At 39.2% G+C, this 11,969-nt stretch overlaps 1 protein-coding gene across 2 annotated transcripts; it reads left to right on the forward strand.

The window, feature by feature from the left end:
- The first annotated feature begins 3,072 nt into the window (after nt 1-3,072).
- Nucleotides 3,073-10,498, forward strand: cenpj (centromere protein J). 2 transcript variants are annotated; one of them, XM_057336227.1, is made up of 15 exons: nt 3,073-3,180; nt 3,667-4,041; nt 4,173-4,284; nt 4,418-4,559; nt 4,961-5,048; nt 5,202-6,462; nt 6,549-6,672; nt 7,979-8,144; nt 8,686-8,946; nt 9,091-9,166; nt 9,318-9,499; nt 9,585-9,725; nt 9,812-9,896; nt 9,994-10,114; nt 10,199-10,498. In XM_057336227.1, exons 2-15 carry the CDS (start codon nt 3,694-3,696, stop codon nt 10,389-10,391), a joined length of 3,300 nt encoding a protein of 1,099 aa, XP_057192210.1. In that variant the 5' UTR covers nt 3,073-3,180; nt 3,667-3,693; the 3' UTR covers nt 10,392-10,498. The 2 variants fall into 2 exon arrangements, with proteins under 2 accessions (XP_057192210.1, XP_057192211.1); XM_057336228.1 differs by lacking the exon at nt 3,073-3,180 and having other exon boundaries at nt 3,951-4,041; nt 4,156-4,284.
- The last annotated feature ends 1,471 nt before the right edge of the window (nt 10,499-11,969 follow it).

Here is an 11,969-nt window from a genome sequence, read left to right on the forward strand (position 1 = left end):
ATGTTTGCTTAGGTGTTTCTGTAGGCAACACTGAGAAACGTACTCTGTTGTAACTAAACTGTTGTCTCAGTGATGAAAAGTTTAAAGTTTCGAATTAATCACCATCCAACATTAGATATACTGATCTAAAAGACCACATTTAGAGAGGAGCAACAGCTTAATGCTTAAAACGTAGCAATACTGACAAAATCTAAATTATTAGGTTGGAAAAAATATGAAAGGTGAGCTCCAAAAAGCTATGAAAAGCTAAATTTACTTGTTTTAACACAATATTCTTGGCAACATTCTCAGGCTGGAAAATGATAGATTCTAGTTTTGGACACACTCACGGAGCACACGGCATCTACGAAACATTTTGTCATTTAAGCAAAAAGTAGGCAAATAAAAAAATTCTGACATGCACGTTTGCTTTCCAAATTGAATAAATTATGCTATAATATAGTTTGTAATAGAACAAAAGAGATTTGCATAAAAAATAAGAACTTTTGAAAATGTTTATTTTAATAGCGTAATGGTCACTCACTCTGTCCTTGTGTCAATGGGACCAGAGGAAGTCCACAGTCACTGCCTTGTTTAGTTCGTCCTTTTCTGGGTCTCCTCAGCATACTTTTGCCCTTCATCACTACTGACTTATACCTGACTGCTGCTATACAATTCTTAAAACGATCATATTGTTCCTTTAATTATGCTTACTAAATGGTAAACGCAACGTTTGTAAACTACACCTATAATTTAAAAATATTAAATTTAATAGCAAGTAGCCTACCACTGCCCTTGTACTAACTACTGAAGTAAGAAGTTCTGCTATTGCAGAAAACTTTTATGGTATCTGTTTTCGCACTTAGCAGTGAGATCTACCAAACACACACACATTGGTCAAGTCACCTCAAGCAGGAATCTCACAGGAACTCTCTCACAGCCTTTAGGTTTCTGAATACAAGAAATACAGGAATCTTTTATTACATTTATTAAGATACAGAAACGCTTTTGCATGTCTGTGAAATACACAGCATAAACTGAAATATTTCTTTCACGTGTTGTTTCATAGTAGCCCATTTTAGGAGTATGAAGCATTCATTTGGGGAAACAGACCCTGCATGAGGTGATTATACCAAAACAAATTTCGTATTCTTATTTTCTCTCTTTTCCTCGGTACAGTATGTCAGTTTAATTGCCATATTTTTTCCGTGTGTAATGATGACAAGAAACTAAATTCAGGGTTTACAATGGTTTACAGAAGCTAAAATCCACAAAGAATAAATATAAAACAAAACAATATAAATTAAAACTATTACAATAAATCTGTTATATTCTGTAGTTATCAATATTTTTCTTAATAATAAATAAAAATTACAATGCATATGCATGTATAAACGTGTTTCACATAACATTTGCATGCCACAAAACTCTAAATGGCTTCTTCTGATCAGGGTACTTTAAAATGAAGAAAATTGTTTGCCACATATAACAAAAATGACAGTGATGATGCATGTGTTCAATAGAAAAATAATGCTTACCATTACCAGCTGTCATTACATTTAAACAGTGCCAGCGTATCTTTAATAATTATACACAGACACACATACACTCATATTCCTTACCAATGCTGTGAGCGACATTGCTCAGTCTGCGTTGTAGCTCATGCACAACCACCTTCTCTGTCTGCATCCATATCATCGCCATACTCACAAGTATGGAGGACAGGAGGACTGGACCTTATGAGAGAGAGAAGAATATCTTCCTCTGTCCTTCACTGATGGCCAATTCAGCATCAGCACCACACAAACGGGGGATGGGCTCTCAGATGACACCTACAGTCAGACAGTCTAAGAATATACCAAGCTGCCCTCACACGCATGTGCACATGGCTGGCACAGTGTGATGTCAAACTAGGACTCTGGCGCCACCACAAGGGCTGTTTCTACAATTACAGCATGTCCCTGTGCATCCAGAGTGCAAGAGGGAAAGGATACAAGTACTGATAACAAACGTGCTTTTACTTGCTGTCAAATTACTAAACAACGGTATAGAATACAGGAGGAAGACATATTTGTTGTGGCCTACCTTTATGAGAAATGCTGTGTAGGACACATCAAGGTCATCTGGGCTAAGGTGGAAAGTCAAAGCGAAGTACATGTGTGCTGCTCTTCTGACCTATAACATGAACCATGAGATTTACACGTTGACACATCTGAATGTAAAATAACACCTATTAGAAAAATGTTGCAGGCAAAATTGAACTATGGCAAAGATCATTCAGCTCTGTATGTTTTAAAATGATGCACAGATTGCTTTGTCATTCAAAGTGCACAAAAACCATGAATTATGAAAATTCGGGATTAGATTCCCATGTGTTTTGTAATTGCTTAATTGCTCTTAGGGCATAAAAAATATTTTTCATTTAAATTTTCGGATATCCACTCAAGGAGTGTGTATAAACAGTTAAAGGAATAGTTCACATTCAAAACAAAAATTCTTCATTATTTACACGCCCTCTTGTCGTTTCAAATCTGTATGACTTTCTTTCTTCCGCAGAACACAAAAGAAGATATTTTGGTCCCCATTGACTTGCATTGGTTTTGTGTCCATACAATACAAGTCAATGGGGACCAGCGGTTTTTGGTTACCATTACCAACATTTTAAAAAATATCTTCTTTTGTGTTTCGCTGAAGAAAGAAAATCACACAGGTTTAGTGAGTAAACAATGACAGAATTTTTATTCTGAAGGTGAACTATTCCTTTAAATGTCTTTCAGTAAAGACACTTCATAAATTGTGACCAATTTCCTCTAGCCAGCAAATAAAATGTATTTCTCTATAGACGTTGCTCTGCTATCACATCTCCGCCCGTAGCAAAAGTTTAGTTCATAAATATTAAGGCAGAATATAAATATGTATATTTTATTTAACCTTACGATTCAAGCCGTCGCCACACTGGTAGGATTTACTTGTTTTGTTTTTGAAATATTTTGCAGTGGTAGGATTTACTCTTGCAGAAAACTAGATGGGCGTTACAGCGAAAACTTCCGGACTCCAGCTCCCAGCATGCATCGCGGCTTGCATGTTGTTAGTCCGTCTCGCGGGCTTTGCTTTGTTATGGCGGTATCTTTCGAAACTTATCGAAATTCAGACGTCAACTGCTGAAATCTTTAAATACCCACATCGGCAACCCAAGCCAAGGTACGGCGTTTTAATTCACAGTTCTTCCGCTATGATTCAGTAAAAAAACATAGTGCGTCGATAACTGGCTAAACTTCATGTGAGCTGCTTTCATAGACAACGTTATTAGTCCTCATAGGTTTACAGGTTGTTAGGCTTCAAAAGCCAGTCGCTGTTACGTTCTTAACTTTTTTATGTAACGTTAACGTTTAGATTTGCATGTAAACTATAATATTTTTAAGTCTTGACTAGTGTGCTTGAGGCACTGAGATTAAGCTTTTGTGTTCAAGAAAGACCTTTTTATTTCAGAGTGACAGCATGCTTTGCTTTATTTAACAAGTTTGTGTCGTGTTTTTTGTAAAACGCAGTTAACAAACCTACTCGTCATCTCCTTATTGTTGTCTTTTAAGACAAAATGTTAAATGCTCCCTCTTTTCCAAGTCGCCTTGGATATGAATCGTCTTGTAAATGAATAAATGTACCAATCCTTTAAACCCGCGGGTTTAGGGCTTTCGCCGGGACTTCATCGCCATCATGTCATCTCCAGCTGGTCTCCAGCAAGGCCAGTTTCACTTCCTCTCTCAGTGGATGCCGGACAGCTCCCGGGCTGGAGTGATATTACATGGGTCGCCTGGAGTAGTGTTATCTGGGTCCGTCCGGAGCAGCGGCAGTTCAGTGATGCGGGATCCAGACGACTCATTCATCTGCCATTTCGCCCCCCTGCCCGTCTCCCAGAGCAGCAGCTGCACCAGTGTGGACATGTGCAGTCCTGCTGAACGTGCAACCGAGCAGTTTGATGCATCTTTGAGCTGTGACATGCAAAGCATTCAAGACATGATAAGAAACACACGGGATCTACCTTTAATAGCAAAGCTTGAACAGGTGGGTTAAGATCCCCAGTTATTCATTTCAAATAGATAAATAAAAAGATATACTTATTTTTCCTTTGAACCTTTTTTGTTTTTGCAAATATTGCATGCGTAAATGATTTAATAGGTGATTTATTGATCTAGTTGAAGCAAGTGCAACATCGCATGCAGGAGCAGCTCAAAGCCCACCAGCAGGAACAGCAGGTTAGATTACAACAAGAGCAAATACTTCTGGGAACAGAACAGACTACTGCAGGTGCATTTCCCATTCATACCTAGAGAGCTCTTATCATTTAGGGCTTCTAGCTGTGTTTACATGATCACTGTTGTGATATATTCTCGACAGTTTTTCATCTTTTTAACCAACACTACTTGCTTCATATGCCTAGAGAGCAGTATGCGGAACCAGGAACAAAGTCTGGCAGAACTGAACACTGAACGTGATGACAATGATCATGAAGACTCACTTCAATCCATGACTGAGGATCAAACTGTGTTCAGAAACGAGTGTGATCCAGAGCCACAGGACAGGTATACTTCAAAGTTTACTTAAAATGCTTTAAACTAAAGTGACAGTTCGCCCAAAAATGAAAATTCTGTCATCATTTCAAACCTTTATGACTTTCTTTCTTCAGCAGAACACAAAAGAAGATATTTTGAAAAAAGTTGGTAACTAAACAGCATTGGCCCCCATTCACTTCTATTGTATTTACGCAAAACCAATGCATGTGAATGGGGGCCCAGTTAACAACGTTCTTCAAAATATCTTCTTTTGTGTTCTGCGGAAGAAAGAAAGTCATAAAGGTTTGAAATGACAAGGGGGTGAGTAAATGATGAAAGAATTTTTATTTTTGGGTGAACTATCACTTTATTGGACATTGTACATGTAAGTCTGATGAATGTGTAAATATAATACGTGTTGTGATGTTTAGACCTATCAGATCAGGTTTTGTCGGGAGGACATTTGAGGAGATGCTGGAGGAGCAGATTAAAATGGAGGACCAGAGACGTGTGAAAAAGGTCAGATGTTAGAATTAAAAGGGTACTACGTTAATCTCAGTTTAATCTGTGTAGTATACCAAAGTCTTTTTGTATCTTTTATTGTGAATTTAACTCCAAATGTAAGTCCAAATGTATCTTTATATTTATGTTATTCCTATTTCACTCTTGTAGAATGCTCCAGCTGAAACTGTAGAAGTAAAGAGACCTTTTCTAAAACGAGGAGAGGGTCTGGCCCGGTTTACCAAAGGAAAAGCTGCTGCACTGCCACACAGAAAAAATCAACCCAAGCCCTCATGCCCAAATCCCAAAGTGTCCCAAGATCCAGTCACGAGGTCCAACAAAAACCTAGTTATTAACAAACCCGAAGGCTTAAAATCCACACATCCTGTGATCCAACGCAAGACTGCTGTGCTCAACAAAGAAAACCTTCCTCAGAACAAGACCACAGCAGGGGTCACCAAAACAACCGTTCGCCCTCACGTCCTTGGTGCACACCAGGGTCAAAATGTGAGCTCCATCTCAACTCATGTCCAAAGAGACAGAAAATCTGATCCTTCCTCTAAACAAAAAAGCAACGGTGTCACTAAAACAGATGCTAACATAGGCACGGTTGGGGAAAGTAACGTTTGCATTGCGGAAAACTCCTTTGACGTGTGGTTCGCAGAACGTCGGGAAAATTGGGAGCAGGACCACCAACGTGAACGCGTTGAACTCGGGGAGTTTGAGTTGCTCGAGCGAGCTGCAGATGAAATCTCCTTCTCCAGCAACTCTTCCTTCATCAGCACCCTCCTTCAAAGAGACCGCAGGCGTCTTTCCTCAACACCTATTAAATCTTCAAATCAATCTACGTCAGGCGTCGGAATTGCTCGTGTTCCTGGGGTGGGTCATACTGCACCAGTCTCTCCTTCAAACAATGTAATAACAAGAGACGGTGAAAAAGAACTGATGAGAGAGTTCTCTGAAGTGGAAGCCGATGCTAAAGACAAAGAGTTGCAAGCCTTTTCCATTACATCCAATCCACCCATAAGCCACTGCTTTCGAGTGCCCGCTCTGCCTTATGATAAACGCACCTATCAGGATAGAGATGGAGCCAGCAGTCCAGAGGTCGATGATAGAAGTTCCTGTAACAATGAAGATTCCACTCTCATAGACTCAAGAGGCCAGTTAGAGTTTGATGACGATGATACCTGGAACGAACCTGAGGATGAGTCAAGTTGTCCTGTGCAGGAATCTCTGTCAGAGAGGACGCTGAAAAGAAAAGTTGCCTTCTCTAAAGGGGCAAAGCCAGTGAGTGTTAGTCCAGATGTTGAAAATGAGAACAAAGCTCCTCCCACATGCCCGTTGGTTTCAAAGATGTTTCCAGCGCTGAAGCCAAATGCCTCTCCTCCAGTGATGGTACAAGCACCACAGAACATCAACACCGAAGGGGCAGGTAATAGTTTTTGTTTATCCTTGTTTTTTTTGTTGGTCAATGTGGTGCAAATAGATGATCTCACTAAATCCTTTTTGGGTTTTCAGCTCAGTCCAGCCTGCTTCGTGAGCGCTTGGTGGAGCTGGAAACCGAAATCGAGAGGTTCAAACGTGAGAATGCAGCACTGACCAAACTGAAGCAGGAGAACCAGGAAGAAAGAGAAAATCTCAGGTAACACCAGATGTGAACTTTTTTCTTTTTTGCATTATTTTCTTTATTCATAGCTAAGCTTTAGTTTTTCTCAGTCGCTTTGGAGCATTTCTCGAATCATTCTTAAAATTAGTTAAATAATATGTGCATTTCTCAGAACAATTTGTACAAACTGCACAATCATGGATTTTCTGCAAAAGCATATAACATGTTCAAAATCCATAGTTCGTCTCTGAACATGTCAGTCCAATGAAAATGGCAAGTCCTTGAGTCAAAATGTTTAGCCAAGTTGTCAATATAACAGGTGCTTTATTTTTTCTTTTGAGTATTTTCGGATGTAAACTATGGCTTCAGTTTGTAATGACACTCATTGATAATGCACAAGACTGACTTATTTCACTTTCAATAGTACAACGTGATACGTAACTGTATGTGCGACACTGATAGCAAAAGATTGAACAGGATTCACTTTACACTTGTACTGTTGGTCTGTCATCAAATTACACATCAAGCTTGAAAAAAGTAACTGATGAAGAAAATGCAACATTATTTTACAGCACAATGGGAAAAATTGCAAAATAAAAGATCAACATAGGAGAGACCCCTCAGGCAGAACTGTATGCAGTGCTGTATGAGGAATCAAACTACATATTTTCTACTCCGCCTTTGGGATGTCTTACTCTTGCAACACAGCAGTAAAATGCAACGATATCCAAAATGACCACATGCTTTTGTAAATCATCTTGAAACAGAGCCCTCTCCTCATCAGAGACGAGATCCTTGTGGAAAATCTCTGTACAGTGAGTGTGTGTTGTATGAATGAAGGATCTGAGTTTCTAACAGTGAAAGCAACATGTGAGCAAAGTAAATCTAATCACAGTTTGGATCAATAACCCTGTAAGTGTAAGAAAAGTGAATATGCCTGACAGATTATGACAACTGGTCTAACCATTTTGCATTGAATGACTAAGACGATGAACACATGACTAGATGTTTAGAGGGATAAGACAATTGCACAGAGAACTATATGATACATTTTGAGCAACATGACAATAGCAACTGATAATGTAGGAGACAAAAGACAATTGTACATAATCAATTGCATGAATGTACAAAAGCAATTGCAACTTGTTCAAATAATAAGAAACTACTTTTCTGATGTGCACAAGTAACAAGATGATGTGAAGGTTGAATAACTAGTTTTGAGAATTTCATTTCTGATCTGAGAAATGCTCCAAAGCGACTGAGAAAAACTGTAAATGTCAATACAAATCTATATCTATTTGTCATGACAATTGCATTTAAAACTCAATATTTTCCAATACAGGAAAGAGAGCGGCCAGTTTGAAAAGAAGAGAACAGAGGAGATTGCAAAGTGGGAGGAGTTTAAAAGGGAGGAGAACAAGAAACTGCTACGTGAAAGGAAGCTTTTCGAAAAACACGCAGCAGCTGTTAGAGCAAGACCTGACAAACAAGAACGAGATGAGATCCAGGTCCGTTTCTGTTATTCCCTAAACATAAGCTACGAATTGCAACCAACGTCTCACTCCACTCCTCACTTTCGATGCACTACAGTGGTTGACACAGGACTAAGATAACGTCATGTTTTCGCTTCTTGGCTCTGTAGAGCAGTTTGTCCGTTTAGGGCTACTGTAGAAACAACATGGCAAATTCCATGTAAGGAGACCCGCGGTGAATGTGGATAGAAATAGAGATGTAGATAGCTCATTCTAAGGTAATAAAAACATAACGTTTAATTATATACCTATATTACCTCTGAAGATATAGTTATCAACCACATGAGGGAACACGTGAGCAAATGTCCAAAGTGTTGCTTTAATAGTTACAATTTTGTAAAACCCAGTTATGAACATGACGGAAAATGATTATTACAAAATTCAATTTATGATTTATGGCAAAAAAACACAAGGTTTCATTAAGTACAGCGACGATATGAGGGCAAGAAATTTTGCTATAGAAAAAACAGGTTGTCAGGCTCAGTTAAGTTATTTTGTGTTTTAATTTCGATGTCAGGCTCTGAAGCAGCAGGTGAATGTGCTGCAGGAGGATTTACGCAAGCGAGAGACTCGGTGGAGCAACACGCAGAATCGTCTCCGGCAGCAGGTGGACGCCTTTAGTTCCGAGAACGCATCTCTCAGAGACCAGGTGCGAATGCTGGAGAAACTGCGACTCAGTGCGTGGAAGAATGCTGAGAATGAAAGAGAGAAGGAAAAAGGACGGTCTGGTGTGTCAAACGGTAAAAGCGGTGCTGGATCCAAATGCACAGATTTTAAAGTAAGTGTGATGTGTCAGATTTAAGTTGGTCTTACTTTATAAAACCCTCCATGTTCGAACTATTTGATTATTTTAAGAATATATACTACTGTATAAACAAATGTGCAAGATTTCTGTCTTATGTTTCTGGTTTTATATGTCTAGAGTTCATCCCAGGGCTCAAAAAGCAACACCAGCAGGAAGGGAAGTCCAGAAACACAGAGCCCTCCCACAAGCTCGGGTATTATTTTAGGACAAGTTTTCTGTATTGTTCGATAAAATCAATAGTGCGTATTAATTATGGTTGTTAACGTTTAAATCTAACAACATTTTTATTTACAAATACTTTTGCCATGTAACTTGAACATCAATTCAAACCCATTTTGCATTAGCTTCTTACTCTGAGCCAACAAAAGAGAGTATTAGCTTCAAAGATGACCACAGTCCAGCGGGAGGATCTGACAGACTGGTTACAACTGAAAGGAACAATGATGCTTTGCTGATTGACTCTAGCCCCAACACTGCTAGACACACAAAGCAGAAACAGGAAGAGATCACACATTCAGACAGCAAGGTAATCAGTCTCAACAGATGTACCGGGTGCAACAGAACATAAGCCAGTAATGCCCTGCTTACTCAAATACTCATGCTTCTGTCAGATAGAGAAAGTGCTTCCTGATGGCAGCCGACTCATCGTTTTCCCAAACGGCACGAGAAAAGAGCTCTCCGCAGACGGACAGACTGTCAAAGTCATGTTTTTCAATGGAGATGTAAAACATACAATGCCTGATCAAAGAGTGGTGAGACACTGTGATGCATGTGCCACCAAGTTGCCATAGAGCAAAATATTTTTTATCAGAAATCATGAGTGTTTTTCTTTTTTTAGCTTTATTACTATGCAGAAGCTCAGACCACACACATCACATACCCTGATGGTATGGAAGTACTTCAGTTTCCTAACAGTCAAACAGGTACGCCCAGATTCCTTTCAAGACAAGTCTATGGTATTCCGGATAAGTTTTGTTTGATACTTGGAAGTTCATATCACACCCCACCTTCCCTTTACAGAGAAACACTTTCCAGATGGTCGTAAGGAAATCACTTTTCCTGATCAGACTGTTAAGAATCTTTATCCTGATGGTAGGGAGGAAAGTGTGCTCACAGATGGGACAATAATACAACTGAACCTGTGAGTACAAATAGCGGCCCACTCTTCCAGTTTAGACACTAAGCCTAATAAACTTGTAACAGTTTCCATTATTCTTTCTTTCAGAGACGGCAGTAAGGTGATCCAGTTTAACACAGGTCAGCAGGAAATTCACACTGCAGATTTTAAGAGGCGCGAGTATCCGGACGGCACAATAAAAACCATTTACTCGGATGGACGGCAAGAGACACAATACCCAACAGGTCGTGTGCGCTTAAAGGATGCTCAGGGTCATATTATCATGGACACTAAGGCTTAAATGGCCAACAAGTGGACTTGAATGAACTTATTGTATGAAAGAAAATGTGTGCTATGTAAATGTGTGAATTATTTATTGTGAATGTGATTTTTGTGAAAATAAATCTTTGCAAGTTGATTTAAGCCCGTCTCATAAATGTAAACATCACTGATTTGGACATTCGCATAAAGGGATATCAATTTAAACATTTTAACTTGCGGTATCTCACAGAAGTGAGTACACCCCTCATATTTTTGTAAATATTTTATTATATATTTTCATGTGACAACACAAAGAAATGACACTTTGCTACAATGTAAAGTAGTGAGTGTACAGCTTGTATAACAGTGTACATTTGCTGTCCCCTCAAAATAACTCTACACACAGCCATTAATGTCTAAACCGCTGGCAACAATAGTGAGTAGGGCTGCAACTAACGATTATTTTGATGATCGATTAGTTGGACGATTATTTTTCTGATTAATCAGATAAAATGTAATTACATCATTTGCTTATAATAAGTAAATCAGATATGGGAAAAGTATACACAACTGAACTCATTAGCCTTCTCCCAAAATGTTGTGAATGTCTCCATAATTAACACACCTGGTGAGTTGATTCAGGTGTGTCATATTAGAAGCAACTGACAATAGTCTCTCCCAAACGTGGGAGTGAGGGGAGGGTCGGCCAAGGAAATATTTTTTTTGTGCCATGAAAAGTGAGATATTTGTCATTCAAATATAGTGAAGTACAGTAAAAAGTAAACGGAAAAAGTAATACTTCAGTACAAATACTCAAAAAGTGTACTTAAGTACAGTACTCAAGTAAATGTACTTCGTTACCCACCTCTAAATGAACTAAAACCACCAAATCAGGGTGTTTAGCCTATTATGTACTTAACGCCACAGGGTATTTAGCCTATTAACGCCACAAATTGGGTTTTACTAATATAATCTTTAATTATAATAATTAAATAATAAAATAATATCTGTAATATAATAATTTAAAACACCTCTCCCCTTTAAACTTTAAAACTGCGCAGCTTGAAGAGATGCATGCAGAACACGTCGGACTTTAAAACTGCGCAACTTGTGCCGCACCGAGAGACACGTGTGACTTTCAAACTGCGCACCTCGTGCAGCACGGTGAGACACATTTGACTTTAAAACTGCGCATCTCATGCTTCACGCAGAGACACATCTAAAGCGGTAATTTTAAAAGGGAAGACACGCTTGATTTGTACCTGCGCAGCTCGCAAGTGACGTCACAGACCAACTAATCGATAATGAAATTCGTTGACAACGAATTTCATTATCGATTAGTTGTTACAGCCCTAATAGTGAGTACACCCCTAAGTGAAAATGTCCAAATTGGGCCCTAAGTGTCAATATTTTGTGTGGCCACCATTATTTTCCAGAACTGCCTTAACTCTCTTGGGCATGGAGTTCACCAGAGCTTCACAGGTTGCCACTGGAGTCCTCTTCGAGACCGTCCACTCCTCCACCTTCCGTTTGATGCCACCCCACAGATGCTCAACAGGGTTTAGGTCTTCACCTTTACCCTCAGCTTCTTTAGCAAGGCAGTGGTCATATTTGAGGG

The sequence above is a fragment of the Triplophysa rosa genome, linkage group LG6 (genome assembly GCF_024868665.1).
Source record: "Triplophysa rosa linkage group LG6, Trosa_1v2, whole genome shotgun sequence".
Classification (NCBI taxonomy): domain Eukaryota; kingdom Metazoa; phylum Chordata; class Actinopteri; order Cypriniformes; family Nemacheilidae; genus Triplophysa; species Triplophysa rosa.